The 22,105-nt window shown below is 45.2% G+C and overlaps 2 protein-coding genes across 6 annotated transcripts in view; both read right to left on the bottom strand.

Moving 5' to 3' along the window:
• The window catches only part of E75 (ecdysone-induced protein 75), a 216,823-nt gene that overhangs the window by 6,030 nt on the left and 188,688 nt on the right, over positions 1 to 22,105 (bottom strand). For 3 of the 5 annotated variants that reach the window (XM_072016321.1, XM_072016322.1, XM_072016323.1), the window contains exons 2-4: positions 13,446 to 13,534; positions 4,035 to 4,179; positions 223 to 464 (exon numbers count right to left, since the gene is read on the bottom strand). In XM_072016321.1, the coding sequence (XP_071872422.1) occupies positions 223 to 464; positions 4,035 to 4,179; positions 13,446 to 13,534 (476 nt within the window). Of the gene's footprint in view, positions 1 to 222; positions 465 to 1,174; positions 1,794 to 4,034; positions 4,180 to 13,445; positions 13,535 to 14,019; positions 14,837 to 22,105 lie in introns of those variants that run through there. The other 2 variants (XM_072016320.1, XM_072016325.1) reach the window with 2 other exon arrangements.
• The window catches only part of Rpl32 (ribosomal protein L32), a 253,542-nt gene that overhangs the window by 228,482 nt on the left and 2,955 nt on the right, over positions 1 to 22,105 (bottom strand). The window lies entirely within an intron of this gene.

Here is a 22,105-nt window from a genome sequence, read left to right as displayed (position 1 = left end):
CGATTTCCGCGTAGCATGGACTGTGTCTCGGACGATCCAAGGTCCGTTTGCTATTGACGTAAGCGGTAATAAAAATGATTCGTCCGAAATGCAAAGTCTCGAAAGCGAACGTACAGAAAAAGAAAAAAAAAACGGTAATAAAAAAGTGCAAAAAGTAAAAGGGGAAGAGTGAAATAAATGTCAGAAAACGGGTTTACAAGGGAACAACGTATGTATACTCACCAAGGTCGGTGGACACGCGGTATAGTTAGGCGTCTCTCGAGCTCTGACCAGGATCGGAGTTACCTTGTCCCTGGTAAAGTCGCATGTATCGAGATGAGCTTGCACAACGGTGGCCAGGAGACGTTGCTCGTCCTCTAGCTCGGCCGCTACTGCCTTCTCTTGAGAACGGCTGTGGGAGCTTTGCTGCATAGCAGCCAGAATCCTGGCCTTCTCGCGCTTGGGCACACGGCCGAATCGCACCGCTATAACCAGAAACAACACGAATGGCCAACGGTTAGACACAGACAAGAATCAACGAGACGAACGAGACGGTTCGGTTTGGTCAGTGGTAAGCAGAAGGAAGGACACGTCGATGAATAGTTAATGCGATCAATGAATGAATCATGCAACGGACACGGCGTGTCGGGCTGCGTCCCGCGGCCTTCGAACGCTTCTGACACGCGCGCAATTACGAGGAAAACTGTTACGCGTCTCATTTCATGAAACACCCTTGCGTTTTCTTATTAATACTCGTTCAACGTCAAGGAAAGCACCATTGGTTCATAAAATAACCTTTGATTTATTTTTCGTGCTTCTGTATATTTTTATCCTTTTTTTTTTTTAATTTTTGTATTACGTATCACCGCACCAGATATGTAGTTGAGACTAGCACATGTTTCGTATATTATATTTCAGACAGGTGGATAAATGTCTTGATGCCTACACACTATCTGCACTAGGTTTAGAAAAAAAAAAAAAAAAAAAAAAAAAAAGAATCGAGAGGGGAAAGCGCACGACTTTCTCGCGCGCGAGAAACGAAAGTGGCGGTTGCCTTGGCCTTGCGCTACGAATCCTTCCTCCGTTAGAAAGTCACGAGAGCGGGTCGACGGGTGGAGGGTCGTGAAAGGGAAACAACGATATTTCGATAACACGCTTTTGTTAAAAAAAAAAACATCTCTTCAGGAACACCTACGTGCATTATGATAGTTGACAACTCCGTTGAGGATTCCTTTCAGTATAGGTAACTCGTCTCCCATGACGGTCGAGGAAAAACGATCGAGTGGAATGCTCGATTCCTTAATCGTGTCTGCGGCGTGTAGCTTCGGAGCGAACTGCACCGCGCACCAAAATTAATCTCCCATCGGCACGATCACTATGGGTCGACGTTCGCGCTGAATTCGTTCGGCACAGCATACACGCGACTTTTTTTTATACAATTACGAATATTTTCCTCTTCTTTTCTACCCTTTCTGACGCTTTTATATTCTTCGTATATTTATTTGGAATGGATTGTAATCCGTTTGATGGCTGACTATCGGCTAACTATCGTGGCTGCCGCGAGTCACTCCGACGAGGATCGTGTTATGTGGCGCGGCGTGGACGGCGCGCCGCCAGACACACGGCTGTCTGGTTCGCACACGGGCGGGCAAAGAGTTCAAGAAAGGAGCGCGACAGTAGGACGCGTGCAAACGCGAGACAGCATCACAGCCGACTGAGTGATGTTCCGCGGGTTGCGTTCAACAGCCCCACCACTTATTCAGCCATCAACGACTCCCACCACCGGCCACGATTGTGGCCTTTGCCGAGCCTTTGGCCTTGAACTTGGTTTCAGCGACAGCCGCACGAGGCGTACTGCCGACCTATATATACTATATAGCGAGCGAATGTACACGGTGAGCGTAGCGGCCAGCAAGCACACTAAAAGAGAGGGTGTACGTGACTATGTATATACACGTATGTGTGCGCCTATATACGCGTCTACACACACCGCTCTAGGTGTATGCTTCTTTCTTCCTTCTCTCTTTGTGTTGGTGTGTGAATGCGTGACAAAGAGCGGATTCTATTAGAGACAGAGTGAGAGAGAGAGAGAGAGAGAGAAAGATAGAGAGGGAGGGAGAGAGAGAAAGCAGTGAGACACTCTCTCCCATGTGCGCAGATGCGAACTTCCTTTGCTGGGGGTAAGCTACCCTCGACGACCTTGGGCAACCCCTTGGCTCGCTGGCTATTTGCCCTGTCACCAGCTGCCGTCGTTGGACTTATCTGTTCACGGACGATCGATGTCTTTCCCGCTATCATCTGATGTCACGTCCTTTCGATTCGACAAAATTAACTTCCTACGAAAATATTTCTTGGAATTTGATTTCTCTTTATCTGTTTACCGATCGATCTGTTTACGTCTGCGTGTCTTAAATTCATTCGATCGAAAGAGGTAGTTAACGTGCTTGCCTGTTTCGGTGACTACGAGGTCATATCGCGATCACGATTCATAACGCGTGGCCTCTCGAGTCACGTACAAATTCCACCGCTAGACAGCTGCAGACACCGGCTCTAATATCATGACGGAATTTGCCCGGAGATCATTCGCGAACGTCTAACTGTATTTTTTCCCCTCTGTCATTGACGTCGATCGCTATCCAGAGTGTATCATGTACGTCGTAAAGGAATATGATTAACTTCTGACCGCGTCGGTCAACGCAAAATTCTAGGAATTGTATCACTGTCGAGCGACAACAAAATCGAGCGCAAGCACAGCAGCAGGTTCCTCGTCGAGCCTCCAGACGCAAATTGCCAGGCGGCCGAGTCGAGTCATATCTGTTTGGCGGGACTGTCTCGGACGAGCATGCGCTCGAACGCCAGGTGGCTCGACCGCGATAGGGGAAGTGGGGAGGAGGGAATGGCGCGCAGCCGTGGTAGGGGTAAGGCGATCGCGAAGGGGACGAAGTTCGCGAGGTCTCCGCATGGAGCGTAGCGCCACGCGACGGCGCGTTGTCGTTGCGAGACGCGTGGTAGGGGAAACTTCGACAAGGAGATCGAGTAAACCGCAGTAGGGGGAAGCGGGAGATGATCGTGATAGTGTACGCGACTGGTGAAGTAGTGGGGGCAACGTGGAAGGAGGTGGAAGGGTCACCGGGTACGTAGCGGCGAGTAGCGGTACTCTTTCTATAGACGCAGAGTCGCATGCAAGCCGAGCAATGCCCGACTATTGACCCCGCGGCACGATCCATGCTGCTATCAGTGGGAGACTCGCTTTTCAAACTTTGACTCCCTTTGTCTGAATAAACTATGTACTCGATGTTTAATCAGCTTGATCGTTATCATTCAGACGATTCTTAACAAAAGATTCTTAACGTTATATGATTGTTAAGGGTAACTTATCAGAAACGCGAATATGATTCTACGTATATGGAGTACGAAGAGAATGTTCGAGAATCTTGTTTGTTATTTTTGGTCGAGACCGATTCCCGAAGGAGATATGGACGTTTATAGATCAGACGGCAGTGGATGTGTCCGTGGCGGGCTGCCGATGCTCCCGGGTCGTTGACCGCGGGTAGGTCTGACCGTTGTCGGTCGAATCTACTCGCGAGCAGTTTCGCGGCGGGAAAAAGAGGTCATCGGGCTGAATCGGGTCCTGATGTTTCGAAAAGAAAGCAAGCTCGTGAGCGAGAGGGGCCTCGAGGGGAGTATATAATTGCAACTGCTTTCTCAAACGGCGAACTGGCCACTTTCGCCCATTGCGACACTCGCGCTGTGTCGCGGGGAGCGGCGTTACGCAAACGGTCAACGACCCGCCACTCTAGATTTTAGAAACTACTTTTTTTTGGGACAAACGTGCGTGTTACGCGATCACGAGTTCGTTTATCGAGAAAAGATATCTGGTACTTCTGGTACGGTGATAAGTTTCGTTTCTCGATTAAGTTTATCTTTTCGCAAGTTTACTAGGATGACGTTGTTCAAGTAAAGTATACCACGATATGACGAAACTTCTGGAGCAATTATTTGCTAGAGATAGGGAAATTGCGGGGAACATTGTAGATATAGAAAAATATACTCACCATCACGACTCATCCCGACAGCGATACACTTTTTGAGACGGCAATATTGACAGCGGTTCCTGTTGATACGCAGGATGCTGCACTGTTGATTCTTCGTGCAGGGTCGGTACTGGATCTTCTGTTGAATGCTGCGCCGGAAGAATCCCTGCGAATCACCAACGAAACCCTCGTCAGTTTGGCCGTCACTGTCCGAGGAGGACCCCGACGAGCAATTGGTCCCCGTGCGCGGGGTGGCCACGTCACATTCGCACAAGCACCCCATTAATTCACCCAGACAGATTTATATTCTCTATTTCACACGTTTCTGCCCTCAAGAATGGTCGCGTGTCTTTCAGCACGCGCACTGATCTCTCTTTCTCCTCCTCCTGTATTATTATTCACAGTATGTATCAACGTGATTAGCAACTGTGGAACGATCAAAGAGAACTCGCGAGCGAAACGGACAAGTCCAAGAAACTTTGCTGTATCTCGTGTGTCACAGTCCTGTTCGAACGATTCACTGAAACGTCGTCGGTGAAACGCCGTGAAAAACGATGCACGCGTCTCGAACCACCAAACTCACCAGCGAATCAAGCGTAACTGTTCGCCTGTATGATATCATGCGAGACTCGGGACGCGAGTTTTCGGCGGGGGAAAAAGAAGCGACCGTTTGTATCGAAGCTTGGCTGTGGACTGGCTCTTTCTAGCACAGAGAGCATAGAGCCTCGGCACATTGCCTCTGGCTCGCCGAGGTGGGGGACACTCTGACCCAATTCCCGGACGTTCACCCGCAGTTCACCGCGTGAAAGTGAGAGTCCCCCTTGCGCGCACTCTACCTCGCCTCGTCGCTCTCTCTCTTTCTCACTCGTATTTCCACTCCCTCTTTCTCCTTCTCGCTCTTTCTCCCGATCTGTACGTCTCTGTCCCGTTTTGTCTCTGTTCCCTGTCCCGTTCGCGCGTGCTGGCAAACCCTCGATATATATCGCGCTCCTTGTCGATCGAATGCGACCATAGAGGCTCGCGCGCGCTTCGAACGCTCTACTAACGGGTTCCTTCCCTCCTCCTCCTTCTCCTCCTCCTCCGCCTCCTCCACCATCATACCGTCACCTCGCTGCGTTCTGCAAGGCACCACCCTCTCGAAAACTGTTCCTACCCTCCCGTGTATCCCTGATACTCTCCTCGAGAGAAGAATGCCGACGAATAAACGCGGGAACCCCTCTTTTTTTTGATATACACACACACGGTCAACCCTAACTATGCGCCCTTTTTCGGGGGCTCGTTCGCTTTTTCGACCGGCATACGATGATTCCTTTGCACCGGAAAGGGTGAATAACCCCAGCTTCATCGATCCATCTCTGCTCCGTTTGTTTGAACTTAAAACCAACATAGAATCTCCATAAACTGTATCTTTTTATTTCAACGAATCTTGCCGAGTGAACGTAAACAAAAGATAATAAAACGAACGTATAATACGAAGAATAAAATGGCACGATACGATGGATGAGAAAGAAGCGGTCGGAGATTGTTCAGTTGGGTCGGTTTTTCATGCAGCAGCCGCTAATTGAGAATGAGAAAAGAGGTAGGTCAGGGCGGAGGAAGTTCCCGGCCGCGTATCGGTCAACGACCTCGCGGGGCAGTTACGTAACGAACGACGCGTGGAACGTCGTCGTCGTCGTCGGCGGCGTCGACGGCGTCGTCGTGTGTCGTCGTCGTATCTTCGGGCCTTCGCTGTACTGTCAGAGGCGCAGGCGCGCGGGCTCGTGTGCATTGCACGTATGCGTACGGAATTGGCGACACACTGTTGGTCGTCAAGTGACTCTCTCGTGACGTCAGACACGCGACCTCGCCTACCTCAACTTCGTGCACGGACCAAAGAGAGAGAGACAACGAGAGAACGATGTACCGTTGCACCTCCGCGCCCGGCCTGTCAATCGGTGCACGCGTTCGATGCAAGTCAATGAACTGTCAGCGTTGCCAATGTTAAGCTTCCCTGCCGTCGATCGACGACGCTGTCCCGGCCAGCTTTCCGTTTGAAATCCTCTCTCTGCCTTCGACAACCCGGGCCAATGAACCCTGCCTCGCGTTTGTTTTCTACGAAACGCGGCTCCGCGCTTTACCAGGTCACAAATTCGTTGCCTCGGGATTACACGACGATTAAATGTCTACTTGCATAGATATTAATAGAATCGATTTGTCATGGAGCTTTTTTAGTTTAGGGGACACGTACATGGTGACAGACATTAATAGAATTGGTTTTGTATCAGGCTTTTTTGATTTAGAACAGTAAAGGTTGATGAAGATGTTTTTGGTTTGGGGATAAGAGGAATTTTCTGTAAGTTAGGTTAAGGGAGATTAGATAAAGTAATGAGCATGATAGTGTATCGTAGTTTTGTTACTATTTATCAAGGATTTTTTCTGACGAATTAAAAACCGATTAATATCCAAGCGATGAGATATTTTGATCTAGTTTGGTATTCTTTATCCCCAAGTTCTAATTTAAATTGGCGCCTATGATAATTGAAAGAGTCTATATTGAACCTACTACGAAGATCTTCTTCAAACATTTAAGTATCACAATCAACGTAGAAATCGACGATCATTAGAAAACGAGTAAAAGACTAATTAATATCAAGAAATGTTTACCGACATAAACGACTCTGTTTGGTAATTTTTTTAGGAAGTGGAGACTGATCGAAGGAAATTTCACAGGAGTTTAGGAGATTAGGAAGGGACGACCGGAAGCTGTTATCGGGCGCGAGCTGGTATCGCGGATGCCCGGACGAGGCCAGCAACCCTTGCTGAACCCCTTTGCTTGGCGGGAATCCGGCAGAGAGGTGGAACCAGCATTGAGGGGTGGGATTGTGGGAGAATGCGGTGCATCGATTTCTCAAACTCTGTGCATTCCCCCTGACGGGTCAGAGGGCGACTACCTTTGCGTGTCGTGCTACGACTTACGTGAGTTGGCGCACGCGCCACTATTGTGTCACAGCCATGGAAAATGCAAACAGATCGCCACGTCGCGTCGTGATCTCACCCTGCGATCGACGAAAACTTAATCCTGCGGAATATCTAGAGTAGATACAACGTCGCTCTAAATCTAGTCCATTTTAGGAGCAGATTTTTTGAATATTCGTTCGAAAGAAACGATTTGCACAAATAAAATCACGTTGCACTGTGTTGTAACGTAAACCCGACCTGTTTTTACATATTCGGTACATATATCGAAATTACAACATATATAAAATTAGTAAATGTTACTTTGACGATTGATTACAAGGAAAAATCGGAGAAATTTTTGTCGAACTTTCGAAAAGTATCAACAAACTTTCATCCCTTGATTAAGACTCTACATACAACACTCTGACACAAATTTACACTTTCCAAATCTAGTAATAGTAGCTAACCCCTACGTTGATACAGCTAGCCAACAGAATTCCAAAAAGTGACCCGCCCTAATCACCGAAACTTTCGCTCGAGAAAGTTTCTCGTTGCTCGACGGATCCCGGCATCTCCAGAAATCCCACTTCCACGATTACTCTACTCTCCGAAGAAAAGTGCATCCACCCTCCCGAAAGAATTCGCACGCGAGGCATTAACCCTATCGAAAGACCTCGAGTGTCCCGCGTCACGTTCACCGGTTGTGTTCGCTTTTATTTTCCGCGAAAGGAGCGAGTTCGCGGCTCGGCTGGCTGGCCGACGTGCATATGCATCAGTGCACGCGTGCATACATCGAGATGCGAGTCTATACAGATGTAGGTAAGGAGAGTGTGGGATATACACACGACGTGGTCGCGGGGCCAACGACCGGAGCGCGCGACCGTACCTCCGTGGTGGGGGGTGGAACGTTCCTTTGAGTGGGAGAGGGGGTGTCCTGGTAGGGGAAGGTGAGTGTATCTGCTCCCACGGGCGAACAGCGGCCAGGGGGACAACGAAGACGGGAAACGAAGAACAGGGAAACACAGAGGGAAAAAGAGAGGGAGGGGGAGAGACTAAGAGAGGAGAGGAGAGATGCGACAAAGAAAGAGGAAAAGACAAAGAGCGAGATAGAGGTACGTACAACGAGTGATACCGTGGGTTAGAAGGAGAATTGGTGGGGGAAGGGAGAGAGGACAGGACACGAAACGGAGTAACGGTGACGTACATAATGCGCGCGCCCGTGCGGGCGCATGCGCTCTCGCTCGAAACGGTGCGACACTCTCTGCTCTGCTCGGGGGCATTAACCGCTCACGCGCGCTCGCATCGACGCGCACCTACGACCCCAAGAATTCGCAGCTCGCTTGCTCGTTCGCGACTGCCCGGACACCGATATGCCTGATCGCTCCGTGGTACCGATCACCGAGGTCAGAGATGATGCTGATCGTCCATGAGCGGGTGAATGCACCAGAGGTACTTGGTATGGAAAATTGAGAAGAGGGAGCAAGTTTTGATGGGAAGCTGGTTGGGAAACGCTTTTTGAGATGAATTTTTCTTTAGGTGATTTGTTGTGTCAGGTTTTCCATGCTGTTTTTAGGTCGGATATTTAATAATAAATAAGATAAAGTATTAGTTTCGTAAGAGTTGCTGGTGAAGGGGTTGGAAAGTATAAGATAGAATCTATTGATTGATTTATGTTTCTGATCGTAGTTAAACTTTATTGTTTGTGCGATTGTTCCAGAGAACTATGATCGTAATTTTAGAACGATATGTGTTGATTTTAATATTATGGACATTTTTATATCGATAGTTGAAAGCGATTTGTATCAAGAGGGAAAAATATATGTTGCAATTGTGGTATCGGATATTCTAAAAGAGATTCCAGATAAGGAAGAATCGAGAATCTGGTAAATTCAGTAGAAGCGTCGAAAAGAAATGGTGCCGTTGGCCGACCAGCTTTTATACTCTCGTTTGACCTCGAACAGTTCGCTGCTCTATTCCCCGGGCATCGATACCAAGGAAGTCGATCGCCGAGGTCACCACTCGAACTATTTTCCGTTTCCACGACGCTCGAGATTTTGTCACAGATCGCTAACCAAACCAACGCTGTATCGAATAAATAAGAGCACTTGCAATTTCAGAAATCAACAATCCAATCTATCTACATCGGTTATTCGAAAATAAACTCGACTTTCTTTGCTTCTTAATTAGAAATTGAAATAGGAATTTTACTGAAGTGTAACGCAAAAATTAGAAATATTATATTACTCTTTAGAGTTGTCACAACATAATTGTACGAAATAATAATAATCATTCAAAACATAAAACACGTCTGTGTCAAATGCAATTTCTTTGCAATTGTCACACGATTCTACAAAATTTTTCTGATTAACCAATCGCATCTATCTTAACAAATCAAATTCCTACATCATCGAAACAAAATCTAAGAAAAAGGAACGAAACGCAACAGAAAGATTAGCCTACATTTGAAACATCTTGATCCCCAATTTCTCATCCTCATCCCCAACAACTGTGTCACTGGAGTGCAGTGCACCCCGAAAAATCGCCGGCCGATTAGCCGCGAAGAAACATGCCCCGGCGAAACGGCCGTATAGCGTGGGGTGTCGTGTTTCACGGGGTGGCTTTATCGAGCGTAGAGGAGCGTGACGTCCGATTCCGCGCGGCGGGGCAACGGCGTTATCTTGAAACGCGCTGCCGCTTCGGCCGGCCGGAGATACCGAGTCGAGCGAACACCTACCACGATAATAAGCGGCTGACCCGATTCTAAAGTAGATGCACCGGGGTCAGTAACCCCAACCGAGCACCGAAATACCCGCGCAATCAAATGAAAATGAGATCACGACTCGTTACGACATCAAAAATGACGGTTAGCCGAGAGGGAGGTGAAGAAAGAGGAGGATGGACGAGGAGGTGGTGGAGGTGGTTTGAGAAGGGGGAAAAGGAGGAGAGGAGGTGCAGCAGACGCATGAGGAGAGCGAGAGGAGTAGTGGGAGGTTTGGGAGGGATCTGGAGGGGAAACGATGAAGATGGAAGGGGGCATTGGGACGGAGGGGGAGGAGGGAACAAGCGTGTGACGTAACTGGCTCGGGGGTCGACGACCGGAGGGTTAATGCACCGGTCGCCTGGTTTCAACCCTCCGGAAAAAGAGTCGACGCGCACCTCCACCGTTGATTGCCCCGCCGCCCGCGCCAGTCAGATTTAAAGAGGAACGTCGGCGCAAAAATAAAAACGAGAAATTTTGCACTCCCTCCCTCACAGAGAATTGTCTCGCTTTTCAGAGAGGCTGTTGCCTCTATCTTTCGATATCCTGCACGTGGCTTTTGGAGAGGAACGGTTGAAGTGAAGTATAACACTCTGATATGCGAGTACAGTCGGAGTCATAAAAACAATTTCCTTGACGAATTTGCAAATGGGAAAGTTAGGTTCGATTGGTGTAAGAAAGGGTTAAAAGGGGTTGATGGGTGAAGTAGATAGACATATCTGTATAGGGGAATAAGATTAGAGGGATAAGTATAGAATGACATAGCGATTCAGGGGGTGGGTTGATTAGATTCGGATGAACGTTTCGTGAATCAAGCCGGTTACCCGCTTTGCCGGAATGCCGTGACTTTTATCGCGGTTTTATCGCGCGCGCTGATTGCGGCGCCGCGAATCTCTCGTGCTGTAAAACTGAGCCCAGGTCAGTGACGCGTACACGAAAAGTGTCGTGGGGGGCAACGGCCTGGGCGAGATATCTGGGCCAGTGCGAGCCACACGCCGGCCGCCATTTTCGCGTCACTTTTTCCATCCCGAAAACATGGGGCACTAGTGACCTAACCTACTATCCAAATCTCTCTGTCCAAGTGTATCCTAATTGTACCATAAAATATTTTACCTATAATCTTCCCTAGAAAAGCTTAATTTATAGGGGCCTGTATATGCAAATATCCCCTAAACTTCGATCCTAACCTTAAGCAGATTTAGATTTCGGCAAGACCTCGTAAAGCTGCGAGACTGGAACAACTTAAGAAGCTCAGGGGCCGAGGAAAAGTAGCTTGTGGCCAGCGGTATGGCGAAATAGTGCAACAGCAGTGCGACCGAGCGACCTAGTCTTAAAGATATCCAACACTCTTCCGCGTTCTCTTCCCTTTCCACCGCTGATCCCTCGCTGCGTGTTCCAGTACCTATAAGACGGTCTCTACCGCTAGCGGCTAGGTCACTCGACGTCGACTCGTTTGCCGTAAACTGCCTGTGTGTTACGCCACGGCCATAAGTTACTGACCCAGTCAACCCAGCCCAAGACTATCCTCACCTCTACCGATCGTTCTCTTCACCAGGGATGTGAGATCAAGGTAGGGGACCCTAAGAGAGTCTAATTCTTCATCAGATATCGTTCAGAAGAATGGTCGATTCGATTTTTTCCGTTTCGAGAATCTAGTCGAGCTAAAATGCAGTCAGCAGGGGTTAAGGGACACTTTCTCTTCTTCGTGGTCGGCCGCCATCATCTCTTTGGCTTTTCGGCGATCTCGCTAAGTCACTCTCTCTTTCTTTTTGTTCGAACACCGAACAAACGATCCTGGGGTGTCTTTACAAGGGTATCTAGGATTTAGCAGATTGACTCAGTCATCGTCGTACTATTTGGGAAGATTATAAACCCAGAAGCTTTAAGCTACCTTTTCAAATACCGATCGAATCTACATAGAATTGATCGAATAGTTCGAAGGAGATTAATTTTGTTATTGGAAGTCATCAATTATAAATGTCGAAGATAAACCAGAAACGTTAGAACGTATCTGTAATGCATCTACTAAGTGTTTCAATTTATATTATGTACATGGTAAGACAACTTATAAAGTGAGCAGATGTCATAGAAGAACGAAATCATCAGGTCGACGGACGAAGAAGATCTGCGAGCACTGGCGCACCGGTTTACAACACCTGGCGGAATATCCCTCACCACGCGTCTGTAATCGACGTGGAGGGGATATAATAGCAAGAGTAGGGGTAGCGTACTGCCACTTCCTAAAACGAATTCGCGGCCTGTGCTGCCCCCACCACGTGCCTCCTTGAAGTCGCACAATGACGAGCACGAGGACGTTGGCCTTCGCGGGACGTAATTATCAGTCTCGAGGGAAACGATTTACATTCGATTCGAGGTTTCGCGGGGAAAGAACTCTTCTTTCGAATTGCCACGTTAAAACGACTATATTCTTTCCAACGATGAATCATTTTACTACGAAATATTTTCGACGAACCTTTTTACGCTAGAATTCCCAATGATACCGAGGAAAGGGACTTTTTCTTCTCTCTTTTTCTTTTCAATTTTAAATGGTCGACAGAGGGACGAGTCGATTCGAATCGACAGAATAGAGAAAAGCTAGACAAGCTGGACAGGAAGTTGCACGGGCGGATGTGCATTCTTCGCGTTGCACTTACCTGCCCTAAAATTCGGCCACACGAAAACCACCGACACAAAACTGTCTTTAGGAGGGGAAAAACGGCTGTCTACCTGTCCCGGACCCTTCTCACGGGGAGGTTATCCTTGCACACAGAATTTCGCCACATTTTCCGCTTCTTTTGCGTAACCGCCCGCGAAGCTATTGTACAAACCCCGACCTTCCTCGTATTCCAGAAAAATCTGATCGTCTAATGTGCTATTCTATCCACTTTTTCTCAAAAGTCACCCTAAATCTTTTCCAAAAAATTTATCTCGTACATTCGAAATACTTTTACCTATCTTCTATATCGTAGAAATGTATAAATTCTTTCTCGGTAGAAAAATAAAATTGGAAGATATAAATGACATATATATTTTTAATAATTTCGATCAATTTGGATGATCTTCTTATATGCCCTACGAACCATTATATACAAGAAAGAATATCGCAATTGATCAGTAATTAACGCGAATAGTACTTCGAATGTCATTTTCCTGACCAGAACGCTCGATATAAAGATCGTCGTATGGATGGAAGAAAAGAGACCTTGGCAAGATTTTTCATCAACGAGGAGAGGTTGCCCAGTTGAGGAGGCAACGTCAAGGACCAGTTCGAACGTCTCGCGATTTCCGCGTGCACAAGGTCGAGCAACGCCGGGTCGATAACTTCTCCGTAGCCTTGGTCACATCGTACATTCACATTCAAATTCCGTTCACTTCCTGGCCACATCGCGTTACGGCTCCACATTATCGATACTTTTCACGGCACTCGTGGATCAATGCTAAATTCGTATTTACGTATTTTCAAAATCTATTATTCCAGAAATTTTGAAGAGATCGAGTAAAAAGTATCAAAAATGTCGACGATACTCGTTGCGATATTCGTTCAAACGATTTTCAGATCATTTTATAACTTTTGTACGGAATGTTGGAAGAAAAAAAGGAGTTCTAACGAAGAAGTTCGAACACAAAGTCGAGTAAGCAAATATTTTTGAAAATGAAACCGGATCGAAAAGCGTCGAACGAAATATGCGAAGTATACGCGGATTTGTATTGTGTATCGAGTTCGAATTTCCACTCACCTTGCATCCCTCGCAGGAGTGTACCCCATAGTGAAAACCGGACGCTTTGTCCCCGCAGACACGACACAATACCGTGGTTCCGTCGAATTCTGCAAGAGAACAGAAAAAAAAAAGAAATATAGATTACGCACTGTGATTTCACTTGCACAATATGTATATAACGTGGACGTGTAACGTGTCGGGTTCACGTTGCTCTCCACGTGGCGGATAGCGCGCGTCTGGGAGGAGAAAGGTGGGAGAGAAAGAAGAACACTTTCTCCTCTCTCGCGGCGGGTTACAGCATCGGCGTGTTACAACTTTCTGCTTTCACTCGACTGTCACGACGCACGATCGTTTTTCAGTTCCACGAGATCCAAAGCAATTAGATCTCCTTAGACGTCGTTGAACCTGACCGAGATTTAATTTATCGAATTTTTTCAAATTAAATTCAGACGTTAGTTTCCGACAGAAAGTATTGGAAGATAAGTTTGGTAATAGAATTATACGTAAACGTGTCTTTTTATTTTATCCTTCAGCAATTTTTTCATTTTTTTTCTTTTATAATTTTTCTTCAATTAATGGTTCCGAGTCGTACCTATGTTCAATTCAGGCTCAGGTTTCGCTGACGAAACGGTAGAGTCCATGGTAGGCATGTTTGGGCTGAGATGATGGGGTAACTGAGCCACGTGATAAGGGCTTGACATGCCCTGAGAGACACAAGACATGCGCGACACACTGGACGTGCGGGAGCCATGCGACGACATGCTCGAGATCGGTGATTCCGGTGCCGGTGACGTCGCCATCGTAGCCTGTGCGCTGCTATCCGGGGTCAGGATCATGATGTTTGTCTATCGTTCGATCACAATAACGAATCCAGAATATCTTAGGTTCTTCGATGTATCATCCACTTGGCACGGCACTGCACTGAGCCGAGGACCGACATCAGTTCACTACATGTTCCCTCGGTATCACTGACTAATAACCACTAACTCACTTCTCCTCGATATCACCAAGAAAAAAAAGCGTTGCTCGAAAAATTTACGTAAGAAACGAATTCCTGTCTGCTTTCTTCTCCCTTTATCTCCAAGTCTGTTTATCGTGTAATGCACAGAAGTCGATCACGTGATCAAGTAACGTAAGGAACTCGACTGACCGGGGGAGTGAATCACACTAAGGAAAACTGACTCTGGTTTGCCGAGAACCTACCGGAACGAGGGGCAGGTGCGTTCTGTGGCGACCGATGAACACCTCGCCGGTGTTATACACTGCCGATAGAGTGGAATGAACGACCGGGTGGTGTAGCAGACGTGAGCGAGGAAGGAACCACGAGCGGAGAGAGCCGGAGCGAAAGAGCGCACGTATCGGGATGGCAGAGAGAAGAGAGAGTGAAAGTAAGTGTTCGCTCGAGGGAGGTTCGCGTTGGTCTGACTGGAGTTCGGCGCTGCCGAGTGTTGGTTACCTGGGGGCCGTGCAGCCCTTACTCGGAGCGACGCCGGTTTGTGGAGGGGAGGGATTGATGTGGCTGCCTGCTTGCCAGGCTGCCTCGACCATCTACAATGTCTACGCCCTGGCTACCTAGTATGTAGTAGAGGACACACAGCGCACCGGTGCGCTCTTACAGAGAGCCCCCCGAGAGAGTTCATCGTATTTTCAATGCTGGAGGTCACTGACAAGCGGCGGCTGCGGGCCCGGGCACCGGCGTCACGGGCCCAACCAATCGCGTGGCCGCACGCTGGGCCGCGTGTCCTCGCGATTGGCCGAAGCTTCGCCCCACCACTCGCCTCGGACCTCTACCGGCCGGCTCTCCTTCCTCCCATCGGAGGAAGTTCATCGGCCGAAACCTTGACTGAATTACCCCGCAGCAGCGGCCAAGGCCATGCGCCCTCTCGCTCGAGCCAACCAAGCCACAGTCCGTACACCTCTGTCGTTTCGCCTTCTGCCTTCTTCGTTCGTCTCTCTCTAACCTTGCCGGCTTCCTCTCGGCCTCTCTTCTGCCTTGCCCGAACCTCTTCTTTCTGTCTTTGTTTCCAGCGGAGGCTACAATCCTCTCCTTGTCCCGTTTCATCCTTCGATTTCTATGTCCCTTTTTCTCATACATGTTAACTATATGGTTCTCGAGAGGCTCGTTCCATCTTCGATTTAGGGACATTGCGGGGTTTATATGCCTCTGTGTCGGGACTCGTCTTAATTGATCGATGTCAGTGTACTCTTTTAGAGACCGACGGTGAAAGGTGACGGTGCTCAGGTAACTTATTCTTCGGACACATTATGTTTAATGGCTTTTCTGTATTTGGACAAAGCTTCTTTGGTTGTAATGGTTCTGACTAACGAACGTGTGTATATGGTTGTGTCGGTTTTGGGATCAAGCTTGGTGTAATATCCGGTTACTCGAAATTCTCCGTTGTGGATCTCATTCATTAAAACAGATTTACGTATACTCGAAACACAGGAGGATCCGCGTTCCCCCAACTTTTTAAAAACCGGTAAATCGATAAGTTACGAATTACAGATTAGAGTCTTCCTTTTTACGATCTTTTCTTATTATCTTTCGTCGAGTAGTATAATCAGATAGCTCGCTATACGTGAAATTTCATTGGATTTTATTGCCGCGCTTGCCGCTATTATGCAACGGCATTTATTAACATCAGCGACTTATATACTTGGTGACTCATCAAATTTCATTAATGATATCGATTCAATTGTGCAGAACGGCCCTGAACTTCGCCGAGAATATTAATTCACTCCCACTAGGCTGTTACTAGTTTCAATATTCTATTCTTTAAAAACGAAACGCTGTTTCCTCTACGAGGCGACAGGAATTTCCTGGTCACCTACTCGAATCGATTGCTCGGAGCTGATACAAAATTCGGGAGCGTGTACACGCGGCAAGGCGAGAGCCCAGTTCCGATTCGAAGGACGATAGGCACGTGCGTGCTTACGGGCAAAAAACGTGATACAAGTTCGATGAACTTGCCGCCGTGCTACGCCGTTTTCGTTGCTCGCTCGTAACGAAACTATCTCCAGATTTCGGACTACCATTCGCCTTATCGTTCAGCGTCCTCGTGACTAGGCCACCGGCGATGATGGAATTTTACGGCTGCACTCGGATCGGTTTACCGCTGATCAAATGATTCGCGGGCAGCCAGTGCAGTGTCGTGCAACGCGCCATTTCCTTTCTGGATAGAACTGCAGAACAGAAAAATTCGCTAACGTGTGTGCGATTGCTCGTTAGCGAAACTCTTCTATAACGTTCGCCGATTAATCGCGTCGTTTGCACCTTTCGTGATCTATCGCGTTCGAATCAACCCTCGGGTCGCTGCATTGTGCAACCACCCACGCGATCTACCTCTGCCACCTGTCCAATGACGAACACCTACGCGTTTCAACAGTGCATGCTTCGAACTTGACTTCCTTCCTCCTTATTGGATCAATGGCCAATCGTGGCGATTTTGTTATGTAGATTTTAGCAAGGTGTTTAGAAATGTAGTTATAATTGTTGTCGTTATTGTTGGAGCAATTTATTAATATTATCAGCTAAAGTATTGCGTAAGAGCATCGTGGAATTATCGAGAGCAACTGTTAGAGAACAAAACGTAAAGATGCGTTATTATAATTGTCTTGTCACTGTCTGGTTATTTATAATATCGCACATTGCAGTAATTGTTTAAACGAGACGATCGTAGCATCACAGATTTTTCCTTTGTACATAGAATGTTTGAGAAAAAGTAGAATTTTATACTCGTAGCGATGAATCAAACGTAGATAAGATATGGAAATAGTAAACGTGGTAATAATCACATAAAAATTATCGGGAAAATGTTACGTAATGATAGAGGAGTAATGTAAAAAAGTTATGAGAAAATACGAAACTCTATTTACTTTTCCATAAGACGTGTCTTCCTTTCATTTGAATATGACATTCATATGTGCAAATTACAAATTGACGTATGTACATAAGTTTTGAAATATTTCTGCCTTGTTCCACATCGTCTGGTATGCATATTCATTCACTTATTGGCGTAATTCAACCACATTATTTGAAATTGAGGTCATAAAATATCCTGACGAGGAGATTATATAAATTTACATTTCACGCGCTGAAAACGTCGAATCTAACTCTCACGTGGCGACTGCAACGATTTGAAAAACCATCCAACAAACTCGCCAAAGCTGGTGCTTCGATTCCCCTTTCTCGATTACAACGGCGTAACCCTACCTTCCTTAAGAACCGGAAGTGTCTCCCATTGTCAATTCGAAATCCCACGAAACGGTAAGATCTAGAGCAAAGAAATACGATATTTTCGGGAAAAAAAGCTGCGGAAGGGTCGACTCGATGGTGACAATAAACTGACAACCCAAACACAAGACCCTTCAACCCTTGCCTGGACACGCAACCCTTTTGCGGCGCAGATTCAGGCACGGTTGGACGATCTGCCCTCGTAAACGTTGCACCGACTTTTTTTTCCTCTTGCTTTCGGCACGTTTATGCGTTTATGAGGCAGCAATAAACGGCAAACTTTCTCCTGGACGGTGTGTGCATGACAGCCACTCGACCAGGAGTGGCTGAACGGTCGATGCAACGACACAGAGGTGTCACAAGAACTGAGAGTTAACGTCCACCATCATCTACGCAATAATTTATTTTCATGATTTTATGGCGCAGCTATTACGAGCTATGACTCTCTGTCCCTCGTGCCGTCCACCGTGTCGACCTTCTTCGGCTAAAATTGCTTTTTTCTCTCTTTCTTTCGTTCCTTTCCTTTCTTTCCTTCCTACGAGCACGTCCTCGCTCGTTTATTCCTTTGTCCTTGTCCCACGTTGCTTTCAATTAGAATATCTCATATAACGAGGATAGTGGATGTTTCTGTTTTAGTGGCTCCTTGCCCATGGTCGAATAGCTGTTAAACGAATTTTTGGGTCGTACCGGAATGGTCTATTGGCCTCGTTGCACGATTCGTGTCATAAACCAATTGAGTTGACAGGTTCTTAAGGATTATTTCGTTCAGTCGTGGTTGAATATCGAAGGCAGGATTCATTGTACTTGGTTTGAATGGAAAGGACGAAGCGTAACTCATTGTGTCATTTGTTTCGACGTGCATTGACTGAAAATATATTTGGCTATCTGAATATTTTCTATTGAATTTTAAATAATTTCGTTGTTGTAGAAGCTGTCTTATTTCGTTTACTTTGCTTTAGTATAGACGAGTTTCTTTTAAACGTTATTTTTTATTTGTTCAATCATCGTGGATAAAACGTGTTAAAATCGTGGTCGAATAACCAACTGTGCGTGCTATATAAAATTATTTATTATACACAGTATAGAAGTATGTACAGTAAATGTATACAAATTTCCGACCATCGATTTAATGATATTCGTGGTTTCGTCATTGGACGAATCCCAAGTATATTCGTAGCTTTTAATGCTTTGTGTTATTGTTGCAAAGGAAGTGAGACGGTTCGTTTTACCTGTAAAACATTCGTTTTCGAAGCAATTTCATCCTTCACTAGGATCCAATGAATTTTTAATTGCTAAGCGTGTCGCGGAAGATCATTCAAGAAATGCAAATTTATTCGTTAATTAATTCATCCGTTACAGCAAATCGAAACAAAAGAGCGAAGAAGATCGGTTGATTGCATAAAATCCTTGGGTGAAAAAGCATCGAGCTTGGCTGGCAAATCGGCGAGGTATCAACGGCAAAGTTGGACGGACCTCGAACATAATGGCCGGCGGCGACGGAGGTCAGACGAAGTCGTTTCCTTGAAATCGGCTAGCGACCTGCAGCGATACGCATTTATATGCAACGAATACACCATGGCCCTCGCGTGGTATCTATTTTTAATCGGTTAGTATAAAGCGATCGCACGTGTCGGCATTATTGGACTCCAACGAAGAATGATCGGAAAAACGTGCCAACAGAAAAAATAAAAATAGAAAACAAGAAAAATACTAGCTCGTCCCGAAAATTCCTATCGAGTTTAACAAGCATATCTAAATGACATGCTAATTTTTAATTGTCTGTTTATTCCAGAAGATATGCGACATACTTTTTTATAATCTTCCAACATTTATCCGTAATCTTTCACCAATTTTCAGTACAGTACGCTGTGGATTATTTGCAATTATTGCATCAATGTTGTTATCAATGGTACGATCAATGGAGAGCGTTCTTCAAAGTGTTTTTGATTTTTACGTATTCGTCTGTAAATTCAGGCAACTGTTTGTGAATAGTTCTACGTGGATAGAGAATCTCCTGCTAGAAATATTGCATAATCTCATTTAGTATCTGTGACGCTTTTCCTTTTCTACAAAACTTAAAAAAATAATAAAAATTCTATTAAAAATAATAAATTAAAAATAATAAAAATTCTATTAAAAATAATAAATTAAAAATAATAAAAAATAATAAAAATACCTTCTTGCATCTTTCAAATACCATAATTTTCAGAGTTGAAAATAATAAAATGAAACGATAAAGCGATGAGAAGTAATTTTAACGATACTTTTTATCTTAAAGATATAATCTCTTAAATAACAAGTAAATTTTACATATGTTCGGTAACTTTCATTTGTTTCGTCGCACTCGCGCATAATCTGTAAGAAATCAACATGACAATTTCTAATCGCTCAATGTTAAGAAATAAAAAGAGAAAGATCTCTATTACCAACAGCAGTAAATTAGGGAGAGGGGCGCGAATTAAAATTATTTATAACAATTTACAAGAGTCGTGGACACGCGAGAATATTCTCAAATCATCGAGCAGCCACTTCCTGCCTATTGTGCAGGGAATTGGATTCCACCTGCAGTTACTATTCGGAGTTAGTTATCCCGGTTGAACTAATTACGATAAGTATTCTTCGCCTCCAGAATATTCTCGTACCGTTGGCTAATTAAATTAATTGTTCGAATCATAGTTGGCTCATAGTTAGATATTAGCTGCTTCTAATTGTAAGTTAAAAATTCTTAAATGAAATTGAATCGCTGAAGTGTCCAATTGGAGTACTGCTTTTAGTTGATAAAGTTCTGGATTCGATTAACCAACGTAGGCGGCAAAATTTCGAATTCGATCGCTCTAAATCGGCAACAAAATTCCAAACCCACCCACTTTATCGAGAATTCCAATCTCGGTAATCCCGTGTATCATCGAAATACGTACTAGAATTCGAAATTCGATGATCCTAACTAGGCGAGGGTTTTTAACGTACCACTGTTTTATCTAAATGACCGATTTTTTGTTTAAACTCGACGAAAAACAGAATAAAATTTCATTTTCGACAATTTTAACTTGGAGCGAAATTATAAATTCTATTGTTCGCTAGCAAACTTCTCCTACCATTTCATGTATGGAAATTAAGAGTTTCCTGAATTAAGAATTTCAATGAGCCTACACGTGGAAGATAATGAAACGTGAAATTCCATAATCTTCTGGATTTTGTCGAAAGAATTTCAAAATTTCAAACTCGATGCTATACGTATAATTATAATAATATAATATATTACAACATCCACTCGTTATATTCATTAAGAGCCTCTGACAAATTTTACAATATTTAGTATTTTACATTAAAAGACACACACAAACAATACGAATGAAGTAATAACAAATTCGTAACAAAATACCTAGACGATAAAAGCAGTGAAAAGTATACATAGTTTGCGCTAAATATCAGCCGATGTGCTAATATCGTACTTATGGTCGTCGGCGTATTGCGAAAATAATAAAATTAAATTAAAAAGCTGTGCAATAAAATAATTATAATAAAATTGTAAATAATGAAATTCTCTACATCTGCAAACTCTCAAGAGTATCTTCCACCTCACTCCAAAATAAATTCTACTTTGAATCGCAACGTGGTCGGAGATTCCAGCGTTCGATTCAACAATAAGAGAGACATCGCGTCGAAAGCGGGTACGTGTCGCGTTCGCATAATCTATCGCGGCACCCGAGAAATTTATACGAACGATTATCCGGACGTGCGGTTGGTCGACGACCTTTAGAACGCGGTAGAAAACCGTCGTTTGCGAATTCATCGTCCTCCTTCGTCGTTCGTCCCTTCCGCGAATCTCTTCAACATTTCGACGCGTCATATGCCTACTGGTATCATCGTACGATCATCGGCCGCTAATTATGTTAATCGTCGCTTGTTTGTTGACCGAACTAGACGAGGAATGCGGTTCTCCGACGTCAGGTTGATTATTCCGGGTAATTGAATTTTCAGCCGAGCCACTATATCAAACGGTAGTTAAGGGAATTAATTGGAAAGATTTACAGTAGGTAACCGATGTTAAATAGTGTCGATTGTCTAACTTTTTATCGCAAGAGAAAATCGGTGTTGTTATTGTTTGAAATTGTCACGTCTCGCGACCCGCGCGATCCGTAGCGCGAAAATAAAATTGATAAATTCTCCTAAACCGAGGTAATTTAAAACGTTTATTCGAAACCGTGTTTAGTATTTGAAGTGAAAGGCAGTTAAAGCCGCTAAAAGGTATATCTTGCGAAAACTCATCTAACTATGTTTTTATATTATGTTTTTATAACGATATTATGACAAATTAAATTGTGAACAAAGTCGGCAGTTGAACAAACGTTGGGGATCTTGCCAAACATTTTTAAAAGAAAGACCCCAACGTTTTTTCATCTCCGACCGATATGTAGGGACTCAGAGAAGTCAGTATGAGAAT

Source organism: Bombus fervidus, chromosome 14 (genome assembly GCF_041682495.2).
Source record: "Bombus fervidus isolate BK054 chromosome 14, iyBomFerv1, whole genome shotgun sequence".
NCBI lineage: Eukaryota > Metazoa > Arthropoda > Insecta > Hymenoptera > Apidae > Bombus > Bombus fervidus.
The sequence above is the reverse complement of the archived record's forward strand: the minus strand, read 5'-3'. Positions and strand labels throughout refer to the sequence as shown.